A 25,515-nucleotide genomic window follows, 5' to 3' on the forward strand; every position below is an offset into this window, starting at 1 on the left:
GACAAAACCTTCAACATGAACTTTGTTCAATATGATGTTCTAAGCATGATTAAAGTATTTTGGAAAAGATTGCACACTTCCATGTATTGTTCACCCACTAAAGTTACTCCAAACAAGTCACACAAGCAATTTAATCACATAGTACATGTAGTAAATGGCATGTGATCATGGTATGATGCTCATGAGTGATCATGATGATGCTTATGAATGAGCATGATGATGCTTATGTTGGTGCAATGCTCATGGTTAACATGCAAGCTAACACTAGGAGTGTTACACGTACAGTGGTAATGAGAATGAAGAGCCAAATGAGAGTGCAAAGAAATTCTATGAATTGCTGAAAGATGCACAGCAAGCGTTGTGCCCATGTTGAAAGCTTACTAAGATATCTTTCTTGGTCAGGTTGTTTCAGCTTAAATGCATGGGTGGTTGGAGTAACCAGTCTACAGGGAAAGCACTTGAACTGATGTCGGATGCGCTCCCACCAGGACATTCTATCCCAGACAGCTTTGAGAAAGCACGGAAGCTTATACGCGAGCTTGGACTCACGTACATTAAAATCCATGCTTGTGTTAATGACTGTGTGCTATTTCGTGGGCCATATGAAAATATGGACACGTGTCCAACATGCGGTGAGAGAAGATGGAAGAAGAAAGACTTGAATTCGGATGAGATTAGCGAATCTAGTGATAGTGCTGGAGCAAAGAAGCGAACACCTTGCAAGGTTCTCAGGTATTTTCCACTTATTCCTCGTCTTCAAAGATTATACATGTCAGAGGAAACATCATCATTGATGCGGTGGCACAAGGAAGAATGCATCAATGATGGGAAAATGCGACACCCAACAAACTCTAAGGCATGGCAGCATGTGAATACAATGTATAAAGAATTTGATTCGGATCCACGTAATATTAGACTGGGACTTGCATCCGATGGCTTTAATCCATTTGGAATGTTGAATGTTAATTACACTTGTTGGCCTGTGTTACTGATTCCCTATAACCTGCCTCCTTGGTTGTGTTTGAAACAACCTTATTGGATGATGTTGATCTTGATACCTGGGCCTAAATCTCCTGGAGTGAACATTGATGTATATTTGCAGCCTCTAATCGATGAGATAAAAGAGTTGTGGGTTGATGGAGTTGAAACTTGGGATGACAAGGAGAAGAAGAATTTTAGTATGCGTGCACTGCTGCTATGGACAATTAATGATTTCCCGGCATATGCGATGTTATCTGGTTGGAGCACAAAAGGCAAGTTTGCTTGCCCTTATTGTCATAAAGACACTGATTACTTGTGGTTAAAATATGGCTCGAAGCATTGCTACATGGGACATCGCCGATTTTTGCCTAGCAAACATAAGTGGCGAAGGAACAAGGTGAGTTTCAATAACAAGGCTGAAACCAAGGAAGCTCCAGTGCCACTCAGTGGTACGCAGGTGAAGAGGGACTATGAGAGTTTCTAGCAAGTTACTTTTGGAAAGGACTCAAGGAAAAGGAAGCACTGTGATGAAGAAAATAGGTGGCACAATTGGAGAAAGAAGAGTATTTTCTTTGAGCTTCCTTACTGGGAATCATTGCTTGTTCGACACAATTTGGATGTCATGCATATTGAGAAGAATATATGTGAGAGCTTGTTGGGGACGTTGATGGGGTTACTAGGTAAAAGTAAGGACAGTGAGAAGGCTCGACTTGATATGCAGCATTTGGGTATAAGGAAAGATCAACATCCTGTGCTAGAAAAGGGTAAGTACACCCTGCCGCCAGCGTTATACTCTCTAAGTCAGGATGACAAGAAAATTTTGTGTAAATTTTTACATGGAGTCAAGTTCCCTGATGGTTATGCTGCAAATATTAAGAGATGTGTGGATGTCGATGGTTGCAAGCTTTCAGGACTTAAAACTCATGACCTGCACATAATCTTGCAAAAGCTTTTGCCCTTAGTGGTGCGCAGCATATTGCCTGAAGAGGTGGTGATCCCAGTGATCGAGCTAAGTAGGTTTTTTAACTCATTATGTTCAAAAGAGTTGGAGGATGCAGAAATTGAAAAGCTTAGCGCCTCGATTCGGGAGTGTCTTTGTCGACTGGAGATGATTTTTCCACCATCTTTTTTTGATATTATGATGCACTTACAAGTACATCTTGCTGATGAAGCTAGACTTGCAGGCCCAGTGTTTTACAGATGGATGCACCCTATTGAGAGGTACCTACGCACTCTTAAAGGCTATGTCAAGAACAAAGCGCACCCTGAAGGTTCAATTGCAGAGGGGTATATATCTGAGGAGTGCCTCACATTTTGCTCTCGCTTCTTTGATAATATTAATACCAAGCTAAATCGTCCAGATCGTCATGAAAGTGTCACTGGTAGTGAACCGCCTTGTGGTCTAAGTATTTTTGCAAAGATTGACTATGATAGGAAAGGAAGTACTCTGGAGAATGTTTGTAGTACTGACATGCAGAGGATGAGGCATTACATATTAAGCAACTGTGATGAGGTCACACCATGGATAAAGTAAGTAATATTTTAAAATAGTTTTTACTGAGCTCACGAATGAAACTAATGAACGTATTTTCTTTTGTTCTGAAAAGTGATCATATGGATGAGCTAAAGAAAAAGGATCCTCGACTTGTTGATAAAAGGCACAAGGAGGAGTTTGTATCATGGTTTGAGCATAAAGTGAGTTCTCCCAAATATTTATATGGATAATATATTTTTTGTTCACTTCTGATATGCTGCCTGGGGTGAATTTTTTTGTTCCTAATATTTGCTAAAAATTTACTCAATGCAGATCAGGACATTGCATGCAAAAGGGGAAATTGATGAAAATATTTATTATGTATCTCGTGGTCCAGACCCCCGGGCTCGTGTGTTCAATAGGTGTTACATAAATGGCTTCCTTTTTTCGGGTCTCTTCCATAGAGAACTTCTTAACTACGCAAAACAGTGGTGTTTTTGTGAAGGGCGATGCAAGTACAGGAAACATGGACTGGTACGGCGTGCTTAGGGGAATTATATGCCTTGGTTTTCATGGTGAGAATGAAGTAATGTTGTTCCAATGCGACTGGTTTGATGTCCCTACAGCAAGTAAGAACAAATCTAGCGGGTACAATAAGGATCAATATGGGGTGGTTGATATTGATATGACTCAGTTCAAGTATTCAGATGAGCCCTTCATCCTTAGCACACAAGCAGAGCAAGTGTTTTATGTCAAACATGCAAAGAAACAAAACTGGTGCAGTGCACTTAGAATGCAGCCTAGAAACTTGTTTTCCATGCCTGAAGCTGAACGTACTCAAGAGGTGCGTGAGCTCGATTTGGACTCGGTTGTTGTAGGAGTGGAAGATATGAATCTTGAACAACAAAATGCAGATGTCACTACTTGGAGTAGGGATGGTCTTCAGGGGGAAAGTGTTGATGCTACTGTTATAAATCAGGCTCTTGCAACAGCAATGCCTGAATCTATGTACAATGATCTATTTGATGAATTTGAAGACCCAGATGACACTTACTTAGATGATGGAGTCGTCCCTCCATTCATTAGTACAAGAGAAGGAGAAGATTCGGATGACGATTTTTTTGTGTAAAATTTCCATGTGCAACAGCAATGCCTGAAGCTATGTACAATGATCTATTTGATTCTATATCTTCATGTGGATGCTGCATGCATACATTTGATTCTTTTAATTACCATGTGCCTGCTGAACAACTGAACAGGCAACTCAAAAGTATAAGATTACCAAACATTATATTAGCACCAGGCAAGTCTTAGGCAACTCAGTTGCCAAACACTACATTAGCACCGGATCGAGAAGTCTCAAGGCAACTGAGTTGCCAAACACTACATTAGATTTGCATCACCATGCACTAGGAACTACAGCAAAAGAGAATGCACAATCTGCATCACCATAAACCAACATAGCCTAGCTTAGCATGGACCAGATTGCACTATCTGCATTTATGTATACTACACCATGCATGCACTAGCTGGAGATGTTGGCCTTCACAATGCACTCTAGTCATTTGGGAAAAACCTCTTCTTCACAGTACGGTACAACTTATCCATCCTCCTGTCAATGTCCCCCATTGCCTTCTCAAATAAGTCGGCCAGGTCATCAGAGCTGTCATCGCTTGAGTCGGTGTAGAAATCATAAGACGACGTATCACTCTCGAAAGGTGATGGCTTGCTGGTCTGTTTGGAATAAAACAATACATAGATTAGTAAAGAAGTAATTGAATTTAAGGTTATGTCTTAGATTAGTATTTGTTTATTATCTCAATTCAACCAATTTACCAAACACAAATATATTGATCAAGGTAGCAAAATGATTAAAAAAAGGATGTTGATTCAGGTGTTAAAAAAGCTGCAGTTTTCATATCTGTACAAACCCCTGAAAAATATTCAGAGTGTACCATTTTCAGAACTAGACTAAAGGATCTTATTCATAGCAGGTATTAATTAGAAACTAACAATGTTTAACCCAATTTATTTCCAACCAGTCTTGGCTAATCTGTATGTATTTTCAGAACTCAAGACTGATTTCAGTATGAATTCTTTAGAGGTGCCTAAGTCATCACATAGATGGTTCACCAAATAACTCATACATTCAGAGATACAATTCTTACCTGATTTAGCTTTGCAATTCATACCTAATAAAGATTACCAAATAACTTCAATTGTACTAGCACCAGGAATGAACACAAAGTCCACCAAATCGAACCACCGTAAACCCTAATACCTAAGGGGTTTTTACACAGGAATGAACAGGAAGTCCACCAAATCCAACCCCTAGAAACCCTAATACCACAAATCACAAATGCATTCAAGTGGGAAGTCTTTGGTACCTTCTTCGTGGGGTTACCCTTCTTCTTCACCACGGTTGACGCCTGCCCTTTCCCTTTGCCACCCTTCACAGGAGGAGTTGTTCTGGTCTTCTTGAACTTGGATGGCACAACTTCTCTGACGCGGTTGGCACCGGCCGAAGGAGTCCCTGCCGGAGCGACATCATCATCCGAGGAGATGTAGTACACCTCGATTTTGACGGCGAACTGACCCCGCTCATTGCGAGCTTGGTAGCGACTGTTGTGGCCGCGCTTGGAGCCTGCCATTGCCGCGTCCGCCTTGCTCCCTCTACCTCGCTCCCGTCGCCTCTCACGGGTGCTACACACCGCCGCCGCCGCGGGGTCACTGGTCACGGATGTCAAGGGGAATGGGAAGTCGAAGGGAAGGGAATGGGGTCACGGATGCTACAAACCCCAACACCGCTGAGGAGTCACGGGTCACGGATGCGAAGGGGAATGGGAAGCGAACTGGGCTGGCCCATTTACAAATTAAAAATGGTACACACCACCGTGGGGTCACTGGTGGTGGTTGCTTGCCTATTTTTGTCCCACCTCGCTAGCTCAGGGACACAACAATCAACTTAAAAGGCGAAGCTCTCCTCCCCAACTCGAACTCCTCACAGACTCCTATATGCCATACCGTGAACTGTATTGGGCCTGTTGGGCCATTGGCTCTCCCTGCTCCCTTTCGGTTGAGCGTGGTGAGGCTGATGGCCTTTGATGGGCCCATATGGTTCACAATTTTTGTCTTTTTTATTATACTTTTTCAAATACCTTTTTAAATTGTACCAATTTGAAACTAAAATAAAAAATCTATACTTTCACAATTTTTTGTCTTTTTTATTATACTTTTTTAAATACCATTTAAATTGTACCAATTTGAAACTAAAATGAAATAAAAAATCTATACATTTGCTTTTCTGACTACTAGTACCACCTACTACCACTACTACTACTATTACTACTACTAAGATTACTAATCCTACTACTAATGCTGCTGCTACTACTACTACTATACTACTTCTACTACTAAGGCCAGTCTCATGGCACAGTTACCAAGACTATAAACTAGGTAACCGAGCCATAGGAGTTTCATGGGGATGAAACTCCTCTCTCATCTGATGAAACTCCTTCATTTAATGATCCTGCCAAGTCAGCAATTTTGCTTAGGTGGCACCCTCTTTAATGTGCATGACACTCTCATGAAACATGCATTGAGACTGGCCTAATACTACTAGTACTACAATGCTAGTCATACTAGTAATCCTCCTACTAATCTTGCTACTATGGACTACAATACTAGTCATACTAGTAATCCTCCTAGTAATCCTCCTACTAATCCTCCCTACATATGGCATTGTGTCATACTAGTCAATACAGTAGCACTTTCGTTTGTAAATTTCAACCAAACTATGCAATTAGTTTTAATTTTCGTCTATATTTAATACTCTATGCATGCGTCTAAAGATTCGATGTGACAGGGAATCTTGAAAAATTTTGCGTTTTTGGGTGGAAGGCCTAATCCTACTACTAATGGTACTACTACTACTACTACTATACTAGTAATGCTACTAAAACTATACAATTAGTATTTATATTAATATTTATCATCAATGTAAATTATATCCGCAGAAAAAATTAAAGTTGTAAATTAATATTTTACAACATATATATTTGTTTAAAATAAATTATAAAATAATTAAAACTAATGTAATGTTTATGTATCATTTTATAATTAAGATCCCAAATCAACTTATTTTCTTTATCATGCATATAAGCCAAAAAAAATGGTTCCCGCCACCCAAATTTTTTTGGACCCACCCTGCCAAATTTCAGCCCATCATTCCCTCCCACATGCCAATTTTGTCTCCCCCCCACGTCCCCACCCAGCCAAACCACCAACACCGAATACCCCAGACGCAAACCACCGACGCCGCCGCCTCCCAAACCACCGACGTCGCCGCCGCCCATCCAGTGACCAACGCCCAGGATGCCCCCGTCGTCGTCGCGTCCATCCAGTGACCAACCAACGTCGCCAACACCGAAGACGATGATTGCTCCTCAGGACACCAATGCCAGCAACGACGCCACTGATCTGGTCGCCAAGCGCTATGTCGAAGCCACAATCGAAGTAGAAGACGATGAGGGCTTGGTTACTCCATACAGCACTAGGTACAATAGTTCAATGATCTCGTATCATTTTTGAATCCTGAATTCTTGAAAAGTGTTCAGTTCAGGGTTTGTGCCAGCACGTGAATTAGATTTTATTTTCTCATGAAGTGAATTTTTATTTGTTATGCATAATTTCATTATCCAAGCCAAACTGAATTCATATGAGTTCTCACTGTAATGGATTATTAAAAGAGAAAGGTAACAGAACCACCAATGAAGGCGTGATTCCTTGATGTGAGTTGCTTAATTTGATATTAGATCTTACCAGTGAATAATTGATGTATCTGAGAACCTCTGTTTAAATTACAGTCAATAGTTCATTTACCTAAAAATTGTTACCTTTTAAGAATGCTATATTTGTGCTGGTGTTCACATCTATTGAAATATAGTACATATGAAAATTATAAGACCTTCTATCAAGATCAACATGTTTTTTTCTTACTTATGTTTAGATTATGGTAATAGGAAATAGCTGACCTTTTTTTAATCTTGTTTATTTCTGAACCACTGTCCTATGTATGCAGTGACAATGCTGATGTGTGGACTCTTTATGTTCATTGCAAGAGGGGACCCCCAGATAGGGAGCACGTAATGTTCAAAATAGATAAGGCTGATATAAAATTGGCAACCTTGATAGCTATTAAGGACCTCCTTGGGTATGTTGTACGGGACTTTTTATACTATAAAAAGCGATGTGGAAGAGATGTAGCAAGTTTGCAGGCCATCGATTACAATAGACATGCAGAGAATATGTTACAAGACAATGAGAGTGAGAAGGAAATCAGGTTAGTACTTACACGGGAAGAAGAGACTATACAACAAGTCAGCATAACACCCATGAAGCGACCAAGGCAGCAACACGAAGATGATGAGTAGCCTTTTATGGATGAACCATTTGATGCGTACAAGGTCTGGCTAAACAAGCAACCGACGGAAAAAGCAAAAAGTAATCCATCTTGTGCCTACCATTTGATGCGTACAAGGTCTGCACTTGCTTTCATATTGTTCACAAACTTAGTACCTTATCTTTAAATTTTTTGTGACTACTAGAATTGTTGGATGACTCTACGGAAAATGCACTCATCACGTACAAGGAATATTTGAACAGAAAAGGGGACATTCCAAGAATTAGTAATTTATTTCTTTTTCAACCAATTCCTTTTGTTAGTACTATTCTGTATATGAACCGAATATTTTGACTTTCTATGCAGTGGCATTTGTCGACCAACGTGACCCTGATGTCACAATTCAAGATGATGAAAGTAAGGGAAGCAACGCGACACCACCCTCAACTAGGCCAAGCCATGCAAGGAAAAAAAGGGAACAGGGAAATGGTTAGTGATCAGTTCATAGAATTTCATGACTTTGGGCTAACTACCTTTTCAGTCACCCTTTCAGAATAACAAGAAAGATGTAGCGCTTCTCATAAGCTTTCCACAATGTTACGAACCATAGTTTTCGCCCATTTACAACTCTAGAAATAGTTGTTTCAAGTGTGATGCCTGAATCTGTCCATGTCTACACATATATGCAGTCTGCTAACTAGATTATTTATTTTCATTTCATGCAAGGAGAGCGCAAGAAAGGAGGACGTGGCACTTTTAAAGGATTAGCAATAGCCGCCAAGAGAGCTAAGGAACGAACTTCACAACTCACCATCGAATTCTCAGAAACACGTGGAGGTCTGATTGGACCTAACTCTCGTGCATTTGTCGATGAGGTTGTACTGTTTACAAGGAAATGGGCCCCACTCATTGGAATAAGAAGTTGGAAGGATAGAAAGGAAAATGTCAAACAAGAAGTTGCTGATGAGATACTGGTATGATGTGTACTATCGTTTATTACTACTGTGATGCATAAAAGTAATTTGGACTAACCATTTCATTGTTTCTTATTGTAAACAGCTTAGGTGGAACTTCGGCAACATTGATAATAAGAACAAAAAAAATAGAAAAAATAATGTACATTGCCCAGGAATGGTACAAGGGATGGAGAGCATCTCTAAGTGCCACATACAAGGCTTATGATAATTATGGTGACAGAATAAGAAATGTTCCTGAGGACGTGCACCTATTTGAGTGGCACAACTTGCTGTTGTATTTTGGTTCTGAGAAATTCCAGGTTAGTTGTAGTAAAATCTACTTTTTCATATGAATTTTATGGAACAAAGTTGCATTATTACATACCTTTTGTCATTGTACAGAAGGTTAGCAACCAGAACTCCTCCAATCGTAAGCAGCAGAAAACCAAGCACCTGATGGGTTCAAAAAACTTCTCACAATGTAGCTTTGAGCCGGTAAAAATTACATACACTAATCTTGTGCTTTAGTTATATGATACATTACTTGTGTGACGAATTATATTTCGGCGTCCTAGAGAGACAGAGAGACTGGTGAAGAGCCTGGTGATCTTTCTCTTTGGAAGTCCACACACACAAAACATGGCAAATGGTCAAATCCATTGTCAGCTGAAGTATATGTGAGTAAATCTTTGTACAGACCATTTTATATATAGAGGTTGGTTCTCCCAAGCAACTCTAACCAATCCTTTTCTGTCATTCAGGATATCGCAGCCTTCAAAGTATTAGAAGCTGAATTGGAACCAAATAGTAATGTATCAACAACTCAGGAGAACATGATTTTCCAGTCATGCTACAAAGAAATCACACAAGCCAAATCATCCAAATTGCATGGCCATGGATACTTGGCCAAGTATCCAACTCGCAAAGAACTTTTCAAAGACAACATTGAAGTACAAAAATGTGCTGAAGCTGCAGCCAGATAGAAGGAAATTGTTTTTGAAGCACAGGTTGAGAATCTGAAACAACAACTTGCATACGAAGCTAAAGAAAGAGAAAGGGAGAAAGAAGAAATTAAGAGACAAATGCAAGAGGACCTAGAAAATGCAAAGATAGCGCTAAGAGAAGAAATGAAGGTAGCACTAAGACAAGAAATGAGGCCAGAAATGCTTAATATGCTAGCGCTCCACAAACAAGGAACAATGAATCAGGTAATATTTGAAAATGATTTTTCAATGTTTGTCGTTTAATATTTTTTGAAATAATTTGTCAATGTTTGTCCTTTTAATATACATATGTTTAAGGTGCCTAATCTTTCACCTCAAAATGTGTATGTGTAGACTACCCCGGAAAACAGAGACAAAATTGAAATTGCCCCTACCATACAAGACGAAAATGGGATTGGTGAAGATGCAACTGAAAATGAAGATGCTATAGAGCAGGTAACTACACTATTGTAGTATGCTTTATGAAATCTACATCTATGTACCCGAAACTGTACCTAAAATAGTATACAATTTCATGTTTGCAGATTCAGCCACAAAGTGTTGTCACTATACAAAAAGATGCACTAGCAACTACTCGCTCTGCGAAAAAATCTACTACTGTCAATAGAAACCTATTCAATGGAAACACTACAAATGTGGCAGCCCCGAAGGCATATATCACTCAACAGGAGATGATGAGTAGAACAAGAAGTCAGAAAAGGAAGAAGGTAATGCATACTAAATGGTGATCATGATGAAAATGATGTTTTCTGTATATATGATGAATACAAAAGTTACAGCTAACCTTCTGATCTAGCTTGTGTTAAATTTTCATGATCATAGGCCTGATAGTTTAAGATTTTTAGATTTTATAAGTTGTCTGTCAGGTTTAGCATATGTCCTGAACAGATTTGAATGGTTTCCTTGTTTGGCATACTTTCATGTGCTTTCCAGAATGTCTTATATCATCTCTAGCTATGCAACTCTGAAGTTGCCTGTCAAATTGTGTTTAAAACTATATCCTTGTTGAATCACCTAAACATGTTAATTATTTTGGTCAGCAGGGGGACAAGGATTGAGTGTGAGGATCAAGGATCATAATCAATCGAGGACATAGCTGGAGCGATGTCATCTTGTGCTGCTATGACTACCTCTAGTCGTACATATATGTTAGCAAGTCTGTCATTGTTGCAAGTTATACAAAGTTGTGAACTATTAATAATAGTGATCTGTACACTCATTTATGTTTTTTAGTTACTATTTTAATGGTTTGACAACTTAATAAATGAATGTTTGTAATTAATATATATGTGAGTGCAATCACTTTTTATGGTTTGTTGCTTGTACGAGTCGATATGCTTGGCAATATGATCTATAGTAACAAATTTATTTACGTGGCAGAAAATAAATCCCAATGACATGCAAATCGTGGCAACAACGATATCTCAAATCGAATAAAAATGCGTGACAACAGCTACTATTGCCATGGCACCATGAGCGTGCCAATAACTTATTCTCTCGCCACGCATGAAATAGCGTGGCAAATTATATTAGTGCGACGACCTAACGAATGTGGCAATAATGTAAGATCTGTCACAACGATTAAACATGCGTAGCAAATGGTGTACTTGCCACGACATGACGAACGTGGCACAAACAAATTAGGCAACACAAAAAATAGCGTGGCAATACAAGTTATTGCAACGGCGTTGTTCGAGGCAAATATATATCTATTACTACGCTATCGATCGTTGCATCAGCAACATATTGCTAGGAGGGTGGACGTGGCAAATGCTTATGTTGCCACGACGTAATGGTCGTGGCAAAAACACTTCAGGCAACCAAATTATAGCATGGCAATAAATAATATTGCAACGACAATGCTTGTGGCAAATATATCTATTGCTACGCTACTGATCATTGCATGAACCACATCTTGCTACGAGGATGGGCGTGGTAAACCATGACCATGAACGTTGTAGCATCATCTTATTGCAATGCTTGGCAACGAACACCTATGGTTGTAAGAGAACCAAACACTTGCAACGCCAAAAATGCACTGGTTGCAACATACTTTTGCAACGCGACTTTTTGCAACCATTGGCAACGAACACAATTTTGCTGCAAAATCTACTATGCGCAACCAAATTGGGCCTATTGCAATGCTTTCTTGTCGTTGCGCAAGGGATAAAAGTTAGTAGTGGAGACGTTCCTCGGCACCGTTAAAGCAATCATCTACATTGGAACCGGAAGAGTCCACATGCACTTCCCCTCTGAGAAGGTACACCGCTATTTTACTAACCTTAACTATATAGTTGAAGACTCTAAGCAGGTCAGGACAAGAAGAAGATGATGCAACCGCAACCAGAGGAGGCGCCGCCGGAACCACCGACTACGCTATCCAGCGAATCCCAGGACGATTGAGAAAACGGAGAGTCCCATTCGGAGGACTTAAAAACATGGAATGCCTTGCCAAGAGGTAAACTTGGTAGTTATCCTTTTCCCTTCAATTATTTTAAATAGTTTGCTTAGTTAATTAAGTTCATATCATCTCAAATAGAAAAGAAAAATATTTATTCATTGCACTGCATCATAAAATCTAAAGCCCCATGTGAGCAGACTTATGGTTTAAAACCCATAGGTATATTGACTGTGGTGGCATAAAATAAATATGTTTTCATCTTACAATAAAAATATAAAAATAAGTTTATGATCCTACTAAAGAGAGTAACATTTATTGAGGAGGCTCAACATGACAAAGGCTAAGAGATTTATGCTAACACTTAATTAGTTCCACAAAGCTTTGTTGTCTATTTGAGCTCCACATAATTCAAGTATCAAAGAAGACTAGCAGACGAAGGACATCCTAATCGCTGTTAGGGTACTGCCGACATTCAAATATACCTCCGTCACCTGCTAGCTACATCAGAAGAAATTACGTCAAAATCCAGCTTGAGGGAGAGCACCCCCATTTATCCAGCTAAGTGTTTCTACTCACGTTTATACTTTACTCAAATAATAAAAAGATGCATAATCATGAAAACACAAATAAAAATTTTTGTGCTTATATATCTTTGCTTAGTTTGCTAAATAAATAAATCAAGTGTCTAGGACAAACTGAACCTAAATAATAAACTCTTACATGGATATGATAAACAGTTGCTCTTCCATGTACCTAGTTTTCAAGTTTGAGCTCTCTCTCAAGTTTAGGCATGACTGTTATAATTTAAACCTGCTCTAAACCTAAACTTGTGGGAAGAGTACTTGATCAAAAGTCTAAGTCGTTAACAGATATGACATGGGAAGGTTGAGCTGTTGTTTATCTGTTCCTAGAGATACTAGAATTCTGGAGAATTTTATCTTTGAAAATCTTTAAAATAACACATGATAAGTTCCTGTATGATGAGAGTTTAAATTCCTACCACAGCCATATATACAAGCTTGCTAGACTTTGAGCCACACATTTACTTTTTACTGCTTATGTGCATTGAGTGTGGTCAAGCTGTGTAGACCCTTAGGAGCTTGTCATGCGGTTAAAATCAAGATTCACTTGCACGTTGACTCATACATGCTACTTCTACTCTGGAAGTACGCATCCACATACATCCACTCAATTCCATCTCCACATTCTCCTAAAATTATTCTACTCCTAATCCGGGAGAGAATAGCCAAAAACATTCTCCTATTTCTGTTTTTCCCTATGAAATAAATGCTCGAGTTATCTTGGTTACTACCACTTGCTATATTATTTCAGGAGATGAGTGCTCTAAAAAAAGAAGAAAGAAAAAGGGAAAATATGAGGAAATAAAAAGGGGCAAGTGCACGGAACCTCGAAGAAAAGAAAAAGTGAGACGAGAGGTAAAAATGGACAAGTGTCCGACAGTAGAATTAGGGGTACAAGATACCCACCTGAGAAAAAAGAAAAAGAAAATATAGAGCATCTCATTCTCCTCAAAAAGCTTCAAAGTGCAAGAAAGGTATGTATCCCCTCAAAAGAGCAAAAGTAGAATTAGACTTTCACCATTGTTATCACCATACACCATTCATTCGCCACACATGCACATCTTGATTTGACTTATTGACTTGTTCTTCTGGATCCATGGTTTGACTATGCAATAAATGTCTTGTAAGTATGTATTATTTTTCTCCCACCTATGAGCTCCAGATATCAAAACCTTATTAGAGTAGGGTGAGAGAGAAGGCAATATTACTATGCCTCATACCAAAAATACTACATACTTTGAGAGAAGGCATATACCATTATTGCCTTGGTAAGGATCCAGAATACCACAAAAAAGAGATTTGAGAGAGTCATACAAGGAATCTCTGAGTTTTATTTGAAAATCTGCAAAAACTCCAGAGCTATAGCTGATCAAGAATAAGAGACATGGCGCTTGACTAGACTGTTCTATCTTTTAACTGCTCAAGACACAAGTGACAGTTGCAAGCCCCATGGTGAAGGGTAAAGTGAGTAAGTTTTAAGTCTTAACAGTTTACTCTAACTTAGAGATGAGATCTTGTTTGAACGCATGTGTACTTTTAAGGCATGAAACCACTGCAGAAACTCTTGAGTGCATCCTTGCTCAGGGACGAGCAAGAGGTAAGCTTGGGGGAGTTGTTGACGGTCCTTAAGTACAAAATATAATCATCAAATAAATAAAGAAAAGGATCCAAATGCAACCAACACCAGACTTAGGGTTTTATCTGGTAGAATTCCACGAGTTTTGGTGTTTGTCTATCTCTGCAGGGGGATCAGGAAATATTGAAGAAAGGCCCACATGTTGGGTTTACATAGAGATATTAACGTGCCACACAATTTTCTATCATCTAGAAGACTCAGAAGCCACGGGAACGAACGGGAAGGCGATCGGGCCCGGGGGCAGGGCGCCCGCCCTCCCCCCCTTGGGTGCCCGCCCTGTTGCAGAGACCAATTAGGTCCCGTCTCACGGATTACGCTCCACTGACCTAAAGGATCAAGGATAACCGTTCAATCAATGTCGGTTTGATCCGACGGCCCAAATTCACTTGAGGGGACTATATAAGTAGACCCCCCGGACCCTGGAGGAGAACAAGTTCATCATAGAGTTGAGAGGTGCCCTCAAAGGATAACCTTTCCTCTAAATAGACTTAGGGCTTAGCATCAAATGTGAGAGTAGACTAGATCTACTAGATTGAGAGAGATAGAGTGGAGGTGTAGATCGGAGGAAGCCCGGCATGTCTATGTCTACTCCGAGGTTGTACTAGCGGGATCAAGTTCTCCTAACCCGAAGCTTGCTCCTAGGATTATTCAGTATTTTGACTTCTAAATACTAGTAAGTTCTTGTTTTATTGTTCTTTCTTTTATGAGTTTACTTTAATCTCTTCGCGTAGAGTTTATAGTAATCATCTCTAACATAGACGTGGTGTTTGGGCTAGGATACTCATAGATATCCCCTGACTAGCTGGACCGTGTTAGTAGCAAGGAACGTGGCATTTCTGAGTTACCTTTGCAGCCTATATCCCATTAGTTGGATCGATAGGGTTTATAGGTGCGGGTCAAACATCCTTTGTGGTGTCTAGATTCCGTGAGCTTCCCTAACAGAACAGTAGATCATCCTTACCAAGGTTAGAACAAGATTACGGTTGTAGTCTTCTCTATACATCACTCACATCAAGTCACATTCTTTGTAGTCTAAATGGTAGTAGCAATAGATTTGGTTAGTCAGATGCACAATTTCTCCTAGTGGTAAAAATATAAATACGATACTCTGGATAACCTCCCGGGTGAAGTGCTCACCGATATCCGTGCGCTTGCGGAACAATTCCTGATGGCGTTACCAAATATCAACAGTGATCCAAAAGGAAGCATTGTTGATGCCTCGGCAAATCACTTTTGAAGCTAATCGTGGTAAACTTCAAGAGATGGTTGACAGTGCTATCAATCGTGCTCTAATCAATCAATCTAGTGTGCTGCCCAATACAATTTTCAATGCTGTCGCTAGAACTTTCAAAGAAGGACAAGTACCACCAGCTTATGTGGGCCCGGCCTATCATCAGCTAGGATCGTCATCGGTTACAGCTCCATCGGCTACTACAGCCGTTGCGGGTATAGAAGTTACTTCTCCTCTAAGAACATTAGGGATGACTAATGCGCAATCTACACCGATGATGACTAATCCATCAATATCAGAGGGACAAGTCCAACTTGCTATAGATCTATTGGCATCGGCAATGTCAGGATCTGTGTTTAAAAACTCTCAAGTTCCTCCATTTGGTGGGGATATGGTATGCCCCCAGAATTCAATGCAAATAGCTCTGGGACATCTCAAGTGGCTGACATGATAGGCAAGGGTCCTATGGCATCGGCACCCCCAGTATCACCGATGGCTCAGAATCCCCAGTATTCTACAACTACCACTGCAAGACCTTTTACTATGAATTCTCAAATACCAACGTTCCAGACGCCTAACGCATCGACAGCTCCAATGCCGACGCATCAAAGGTTTATGACACAGCCAGGGCATGTTAATTCAATGATGATGCCCAACTATCAACCATAGGCAGGGCCTACGCCGATGAACGTTAACAATGGATGGACAGGGCAGTTTGTCTTTCCAAAAATGCCTCAGCAGGATCATCAGGCTATGGGATTTCAACAGGGACCAGTGCAACCTAGTTTTCAGAATCAAGGATTGATCAATCAACCGATGAATCTTGCTCAGCAAGTTGGTGGTCAACAAGCAATGGCTAATTCTATTTTCCCTGGAAATCGAACACCTCAAAGACACGTGGAAGCTTACCAACAGTTGCCACATCCACAACCTGCTCATCGGCAAGATGCCGATGCCTATTGGGCCGATAAGATAGCTGAGGTCATGAGAGACCAATTCAGAATAAAACCGAAGGTCAATACTTACTCTTATCGGACACCATATCCTCCCGCGTATGATTTGATCCCGCTTCCAAAACGGTACAAGGTGCCGGATTTTACAAGATGACACGTCAACCATGGAGCATGTCAACAGATTCATCATCCAGTGTGGGGAAGCTACTAACAGAGATGAGTTAAGAGTTTGCCTGTTCTCATCATCTTTATCTAGATCGGCCTTTAATTGGTTTATTTCATTACCTCCAAACTCAGTGATTACATGGGCCGATCTAGAAAAGCAATTCCATAAATACTTCTTTTCTAGAGTTCATGAAAAGAAGATTACCGATTTAGTCAGGTTAAGGCAGCGCAATGATGAATCGGTTGAAAGCTTTGTGCAAAGGTTGCGAGATGTTAAGAATAAATGCTATAGTCTGGTTCTGGACGATCGGCAACTAGCCGATTTAGCTTTCCAATGATTGTTGCCACACATTGAAGACAAGTATGCTTGTCAAGAATTTTAAAGTCTGAGTCATCTAGTGCAGAGGATTTCTGACCAAGACATCAAAATTTTTGAACCTAAGGGAGCATGGAACAAAAAGGTATCATTTGTCGATGAGGCAACAAGCTCAGATTCTGATGAAGAACCAGTCATCGGCTTGGCAGAGTGGGTAAAAAATAAGAAGCCGATGTCATGCCCTTTTGGGCATAAGGAGCTAGAAAAGTTTGCATTCGACATCACCAAAGCTGATAGGATATTTTACTTTCTGCTTCAGGAAGGGCAGATTAAATTGTCACCTAACCATGTGATTCCATCGGCAGAAGAGTTGAAGAAGATCAAGTATTGCAAGTGGCATAATGCAACATCCCACAGCACAAATGAATGCAAAGTGTTCAGGCAACAGCTGCAATCGGCCGTAGAGTCTGGGAGGATTAAATTTGATAGCTCCAAAGCCCAGAAGCTGATGAAGATCGATCAACATCCTTTCCCTACAAACATGTTGGATGCTAAGGGAAAGACCAAGGTCTTAACGTCAGAAGCAGCTGAAAGAAGCGCATCTGTAGACTCTCAGCATCAGATTACTGCTGATGATGCCAAAGGTAAGGGCTCGATCTAAGAATGAACCAGCTCAGGACAGCCTCCTCAATCTGGCATTGTAATCACTTATAGGAGGCATCGGGAAACCTGACAGCAGCGTGAAGATCGGTATCGTCGCGAACAGGAGGATCGTCGTAGGGAAGAAGAAAGACATCGATAAGAGTGGAATCGGCATAAAGATCACTGGAACTACCCATTCTTCATTCACTGTTGGGAGCAAAACATCAAGCTACCAACTGTTAGAGACTGCCCTGAGTGTAATGGCTATAATCGGTATGATAGACCAAATCGACAGTATCGGAACAATGATCGGCGTTTTGGTGGGCCGATTAGAGGAAGGACATCAGTTCATGATCGGCTGGGGGGCAGACTCAGTGTGCATGATAGGGTTGGTGAGCGTGTCGGTTATTTTCCTAGGAACCAAGAGGTGCTTGAAGAGATGGCGGATGCGCGAGCTCCCGATGAGTTCATATTTTGCAGAGATGCTAACACTTATCGAGTGGAATCAAGGGAAAATCGTCGTCAATCGGTAAGACAACCGCCACTTCCTCCATGGTGTCCAGAAGGGTTGACAAGGACACAGAAGAGGAGGTTGCAGCGGGAGCAACAAGAAGAACTGAGTAGAGGAGAGAATTCTGCTAAGTCTGGAGATCGGCAGCAGTCGAATCCTAAGGGAAAAGGTCCATTGGCAGACGTTAATATGGTGTTTATGTTGCCGATGGAATTCCTTGCGCCCTTCAGTGATGATGAGGGGGTAGATTTTCCCGATCAGATAGCTTAGTTGGCTCTGGATCCGATGACGGCTATTTTTGAAAAGCCCGCTGATAATGTGAGACAACATCTTAAAGCTCTATTCATCAAAGGCAGGGTTGATGGACAGCTGATGACCAAGATACTTTTTGATGGTGGGGCTGCTATGAATATCATGTCGTATGCTGTCTATCGGAAGCTTGACAAAGGAGATCAAGATTTGACCAAGACTGATATGATGTTAAAGGATTTTGAAGGAAATGTGTCTCCAGTCAAGGGAGCCATATGTGTTGAGTTGACTGTCGGCAGCAAAACCTTGCCGACAACTTTCTTTGTCATCAGTGGAAAGGGTGCTTATAATTTGCTGTTAGGGAGAGATTGGATTCATGCCAATTGTTGCATCCCGTCTACAATGCACCAATGCTTGGTTCAGTGCGTAGGTGACAAGATTGAAATTGTCTCAGGAGATTCTTCATATGTCATTGCATCGGTAGAGGCAGATACTTATGAAAGAACCAGATGCATTTCAAGACAAGTTTGGGAAAAAGATTTTCTCAAAGTTGCCGATTATGAAATTCCACCGATCGAAGCAGTCGGTTCTAATGAGGAGTTTTAATGGATAGGTTCGCCGATGATGGAAAGTTAGACCAGGGGTTTACATCGGCTGATGATTTAGTAGAAGTAGAATAGGTGATGGTGATAGGCCAAGGCCTACTTTTATTAGTGCCAAGTTAGATTCTGAGTGTAAGCAACAATTAACTGATTTATTAAAGGAATATAAAGATAGCTCTGCTTGGGATTATACCGAGATGCCTGGTTTAGACCGATCGATTGTTGAACATCGGTTACCCATCAAATCTGGATTTCGGCCGCATCAGCAGCCAGCTCGCCGATGCAATTCTAATATTCTTCCTGATATTAAGGCCGAGATAACTAAACTCATTACAGCTAAATTTATTCAGCAATGTCGGTATGCTGAGTGGATTTTCAATGTCATTCCAGTTTACAAGAAGAATGGGAAGCTTCGTGTCTGCATTGATTTCAGGAATCTTAACAAGGCTACACCGATGGATGGTTATCCAATGCCAGTTGCCGATTTGCTAGTTGATGCTGCAGCTGGACATCAGATCATTAGCTTTATGGATGGAATGCAGGATATAATCAAATATTCATGGCTGAAGAAGATATTCCAAAGACCGCATTTAGATGTCCTGGTCATGTTGGGTTGTTCGAATGGATAGTCATGACCTTTGGCTTGAAAAATGCTGGTGCTACTTATCAGAGGGCTATGAATTTTATCTTTCATGAGTTCATCGACAAGTTAGTGGAAATCTATATTGATGATGTGGTGGTTAAGTCTGGAGATCTCACAAAGCATCTTGCCAAACTACGAAAGGTGTTGGAGTGCACAAAGAAACAAGGTTTAAAGATGAATCCTAATAAGTGTGCATTTGGTGTATCGGCAGGACAATTTCTTGGTTTCATGGTGCATCAGAGAGAAATTGAAATTAGTAGGAGATCTATTGATGCTATCAACAAAATAGTTGCTCCCACCAACAAGACTGAACTCCAATCTCTGATCGGCAAGATAAATTTTATCAGGCGATTCATATCTAACATGTCTAGTAAGATTTGTGCTTTTAGTCCTTGACTTAAGTTGAAAGCCGATCAAGAGTTTGTATGGGGAATAGAACAATAGTCAGCATTTGATGAAATCAAGAATTATTTGACAAATCCTCCAGTTCTGATTCCACCTCAGCAAGGAAAACCTTTCAAATTGTATTTGTCTACTGATGGAATGGCCATCAGTTCAGCTCTAATTCAAGAATTTGAAGGGAAGGAACATGTGATTTATTATTTAATAGAAGACTGGTTGATGCTGACACAAGGTATTTGGCAATTGAAAAATTATGTTTATGCTTATACTTTTCATGTATCAAGTTGAGACACTATATGCTATCGGCCGAATGCACTGTTATATGCAAGGATGATATAGTCCGGTACATGCTATCTATGCCGATTATGAGTGGTAGAATCGGCAAATGAATTTTGGCGCTGTCGGAATTTGATCTGCACTATGAATCGGCTAAGGCAGTTAAAGGGCAGATTATGGCTGATTTTGTGATTCAGCATTGCGGTGTAGTAGGGACTTTGGAGATCGTTCCTTGGACGCTCTTCTTTGATGGATCCACGTGTGACCGGGGGGCAGGAATCGGTATAGTATTAATTTCTCCTCGAGGAAATAAGTATGAGTTCTCTTTTCCGATTGTTGCCACGTCAACGAATAATCAAGCTGAATACCAAGCTTTGATCAAAGGGTTGGAATTGTTAAAAGAGGTTCATGCCGATGCTGTTGAGATCTTCGGCGATTCTATGCTTGTTATAAATCAATTGACTGGAATTTATGAATGCCAAAGTGAAGTTTTGATAACCTATTCTGAAAAGAGCATACAACTGTTAACGGAATTCAAGGATTTCTGATTGGATCATGTTCCTCGATTACATAATGAAGAGGCTAATCGGTTGGCTCAGCATGCCTCGGGATATCATCCTATCTTAAATATGTTATCGGCAATCAGTGCCGATGATTGGAGAAAAGAAATCATTGATTACTTAAAAGATCCATCTAAAAAGGTTGAGAGGCGTGTTAGGTTTCAAGCTACCAAGTATGTACTCCTTGGAGAAGAGTTATATTATCGAACGATAGATGGAGTTTTACTCAAGTGCTTGGGTGATGATGAGGCTAAAAGCTTGATGGGTGAGATCCATGAAGTAGTGTGTGGAGTACATCAGTCGGCTTTTAAGATGAAGTGGATGATTAGGAGAAACGGGTATTATTGGCCGACTATACTTGAGGATTGCTTTAAATATTTCAAAGGATGTCAGAGTTTTGGCAATATTCAAAGGGCACCCGCATCGGCCATGAATCCTATTGGTCTAATTGGCCAGATTTATCCACCATCAAGCAAGGGGCATAAGTTCATCTTAGTTGCCACTGACTATTTTACTAATTGGGTTGAAGCTATTCCTTTGAAGAAAGTAACATCAGCTAACATGATTGATTTTGTGAAAGAGCACATTGTTTACTGATTTGGTATTCCTCAAACAATCACTACCGATCAGGGTACTTTGTTCACATCAGGAGAGTTTGATGAATTTGCAATCGGTATGGGGATTAAAGTGTTGAATTCTTCTCCTTATTATGCTCAAGCCAATGGACAAGCCGAAGCATTTAACAAAGGGATTATTAAGCTCATCAAGAGAAAGATTGAAGAAAATCCTAGAAGGTGGCATACATTGTTGAATGAAGCTTTGTGGTCATATCGGATGGCATGTCATGGATTGACCAAAGTTTCACCTTATCAGTTGATATACGAACACGATGTGGTGCTACCATGGGAGATTAAGACTGGATCTAGGCGGGTCTCTTTTCAAGATCAATTGGCTTCCGATGATTATGCTACTTTGATGAAAGATGAGTTGGATGATTTGGCAGAGCATCGGTTGAGAGCTTTAATAAGTATAGAAGAAAATAAAAAGAGAGTCGCTAGATGGTATGATAAAAAGGTAAAAGCTAAAGAATTTGCCGACGGAGATTTGGTATGGAAATTAATTTTACCTACTGGGACTAAAAGTTCAAAGTTTGGAAAATGGTCTCCTAATTGGGAAGGTCCTTATCGGATAACTCAGTCTGCTCCTAGTAATGCTTATATTTTAGAGCATTAAATGAAAAATATTTAAAGAAATATTACCCAAGCATATGGGTTGATGTATAGAAGTTTAAGTGCCGATAACATTCCTATCGGCTAGACAAAATGTATCTGAGATCGTAATGTTTTTAAAAGTGACGATAACAGTCCTATCAGCTAGACCTGAATGATCAAAAGTTTCTGAAGGTAGAACGAGACAAGTTGCCGATGAAGAGCTCATGCATTCAGCAAAGCTTGGATGGTCGATATGGCGCGTAGGCGAATTTGGTCGGCCTCTTCTATCTCCCAGATGTCCTCATCGGCAGAACCCTCTATTGGCTTCAGCTTCTTTTTCAACTGCAATGCCTTATGAGCCTGGATGTTTCGTTCTTGACGAAGTGTCTTGAGCGTCTCACTGTGTTTCTTCTTGCTGAGCTTGGGTCAGGGCTTCTTCTACTTGTTTGAGCTCAGCTAGTAGGACTTCTCTTATTTCCGATAGGTCGGAGATCTTTTGCTTCAGTGTTTTCCTGAGGACTGCAGGATGCCGATGCTCTTGTGCTTCTCATCGGCAATACGCTTTACTTGCATTACTTCCTCTAGAAGTTGAGCGTAAGCAGCTCTATCGGCAAGACGCTGAGTGGCCTTCCGATATTGGAGCTGGCGACTCTCCAAGTGTGTAGCCTGAAATAGAGCTTCTTCTGCATCGGCTCGGATCTGACTCCTAAGGGTCTTAAACAAAGCTTTGGCTGGGTCAGAATCATCAACCAGTTGAGCAGTATCTAGATGCAGTAGAGCCAATAGGTCCTCTAGTTTAGCTTTGATTTCTACTGATGAGATCCCCACTGCTTGAGAGGAGCTTGCTTCTTCACCCTCATCATCGGAGATGTCGATAGCAAAGGAGAACAAGGTGTCTAGAGAGTCTTGTTCCTGAAAAAGGGATAGAGATGAGTTATTTTGATAATCAAATGTTGATAATAAAGAGTAAAAGATTAGAAACTTTCTTACTTCAGAGCGATTTCGCGCCTTTGACGGGGGGATGCGGCCGGTACTATATGTTGATCGGCTGGAGTTGCCGATGGAACAATGTCAACTGAGAAATAACAAGGGTAATTATAATTTGAAAAAAGTAAATCCATCGGTGATAAGTTTGTAGTCAGTACTTTACCTTGAGGGGGTGCAGTGCTTGTTTGTTCAGGAGGAATAACCGATGATATGATCAGATCCGCTGGATCGGCAGTCTGCTCAAGGACATCGACTGGTGCTTCTTGTGGCTGAGGTGCTGGTTGAGTAGGGGACGGTACTTGCTGTGTCTGGGTTTCTGGTGATGAAGATGATGATTCTACATGGATCGGTAATGCTGGCTGAGGAGGAGAAGATGGTGCTGTCTTCTGGCGTTTTGGCTGTGATTTGGTGCTTTGAGGGCCTTTTCTCTTGACTTGGCTAGGCTGGGGGGCATCGACACTTGTTTGAGCACTTCTAGTCTTTGCCGATTTGCCAGTTTGCTGTTACAACAACCAAGATTTCATGAGTACAAATATGAAAGAATGTTGATGAAATCTTGTTAAAAGGATAAAGGTTACCGATGAGGTTCCCATAGCAGTCGATGTATCCTGAAAAGATCATGTGAGTATGGAACAGAATCGGTATAAGCAAAGGAAATCAAGAGTCTACCTTGAAAGCCTGTGCCAAGGTAGCAGCAGCAACCGATGGGGATGTCTTTGACCGCTTGGTGGTTATCTTCTTAAAACGCACATTCCGATGCATTAAAGCTGCCAGACTTGGTGCATTGTGAGCGATTAGAGAAATTGTACCTGATGGGAGGAGTTCAATCGGTCTTCGACCTCTGCTGACTATCGATGGCGGGTTGTCAACCTGTTTGGAAAGGAGACAGTAAGTTACCGATAAGGTTAGAAGTAACAAAAGAACTGAAATATCGGTTGAAGACTTACAGTGTTATCGGGGACCTTATAGTTGGGGTCGATCATGCTGTGGTGTGTTAGAGCCGATGTGCAGAACAGGTGTTCTTTCCACACTTCCCACTACTGTTTGTATGCCTGAGTGATGAAGAGGGCCGGGATCCAAGCCGATAGATCGATATCTGACGTATCGACATTTGGTTGAAGCTGGGCTATCCTTTATCCATTTGAGTCCGCTGGTTATTCCCTTGGCTTCACCACATCGGCATAACAGAGTCCAATCGGCAACTACACAAAAGCCAGTTGACGAGCCAGTGCCGATGGGTTATAGAATTTATAAGTGGGGTTGGAATTCTTCCCACTGCCGAAGGTATTCATTGGAATGGCCCTTGGTTTGATGATTGCCATCATCAAATCGGTATCTTTATTAAGAGCGTCATCGAAAGGGTGGAAAATCAGTGGGAATCTGGTTTCTAGATCTTCATAAGGCATCCATGCCCGCTGATCCTTGGGAAGACCCTCAAACAGAGTTTGGAAGAATCAGCTGACCTGGTCTTCATTGCCGCCAGTACCAAGTAGGACTATAGCTGCTTCGCCGAAATTCAGGGGTGGGCGAGTTGCCGATTCTTCATCGGCTAATTCATAGTCTTCGGTGATATATTTGGGGAACCGTTGTACAAAAAAGGTCGAACCGAAGACGTTTGTGCATGTGGACATTTAGCCACATGTTGATAAACCACCAAGGACCTCATAGGTTGCCGATGGGTTGGCCCAACAGGAGCTTCTGAGCTACTTGATAAAGGAGTTGATAGGCGGAGTTGAGCAGGTATCGGCCAAGAGGAAATCGGCCGCCATCGGCTAATCTCTCTGCTGCCGATAAGTAGACATAGGTTGGACCTACCGATCGGCCATAGAAAACGAACTTATCCAGCCACATATTCAGGAAAATGGCATGTTCCCTCTACCCAACTGGTCCTGTCCTCTGGTACTTCTGTATGTACCCTGACCAACCGCCGATATTATGGGTTTCTACTTTGCGCTTGGGTTTGCAATCGTATAGGTGGCTATCATCGGTAGTGGATATGTCTAAACCAGTAAGCATGAGCATATCGGCAAGAGTAGGTGAAGCAGGGCCATGGCCGAATAAGAAAGCATTGAGGGTATCTGACAAGAAGTATGAAGCTGCTATCAGTAGTGAATCATTTCTCTCCATATCGGCAATGGATAGCCTGATGCACTGGTCTAGTTTACGCTCTCCCCATCGAACTTCATTTGAGTTGCCGATTCTTAGAAACCAATCTTTCCACCCCTTAGTAGAACTGGGCCAGGATCAAAAGGTGTCTTTCCACAGATCTAATGAAAAGTTCTCAGCTCTAAAGTGGATCCTATTGGTTTCTGCATTTTCAAGTCGGTAGGATT

The 25,515-nt window shown here is 41.0% G+C and overlaps 1 protein-coding gene across 1 annotated transcript; it reads right to left on the reverse strand.

Moving 5' to 3' along the window:
* Positions 3,765-5,198, reverse strand: LOC110435347. Its single transcript, XM_021460813.1, has 2 exons — positions 4,843-5,198; positions 3,765-4,189 (listed from the first exon to the last, which is right to left on the reverse strand). The coding sequence occupies exons 1-2, from the start codon at positions 5,104-5,106 to the stop codon at positions 4,013-4,015; spliced, it is 441 nt and encodes a 146-aa protein (XP_021316488.1). The 5' UTR covers positions 5,107-5,198; the 3' UTR covers positions 3,765-4,012.

The sequence above is a fragment of the Sorghum bicolor genome, chromosome 5 (assembly GCF_000003195.3).
Source record: "Sorghum bicolor cultivar BTx623 chromosome 5, Sorghum_bicolor_NCBIv3, whole genome shotgun sequence".
Taxonomy (NCBI): Eukaryota; Viridiplantae; Streptophyta; class Magnoliopsida; order Poales; family Poaceae; genus Sorghum; species Sorghum bicolor.

What these genes read in the sequence shown, in the direction of transcription:
- LOC110435347 (XM_021460813.1), bottom strand. Translation starts at nt 5,106, where the DNA reads ATGGCAGGCTCCAAGCGCGGCCACAACAGTCGCTACCAAGCTCGCAAT. An exon ending in AGGGTAACCCCACGAAGAAG is followed by an intron (nt 4,190 to 4,842) that starts GTACCAAAGACT and finishes TATTCCAAACAG; the next exon opens with ACCAGCAAGCCATCACCTTT.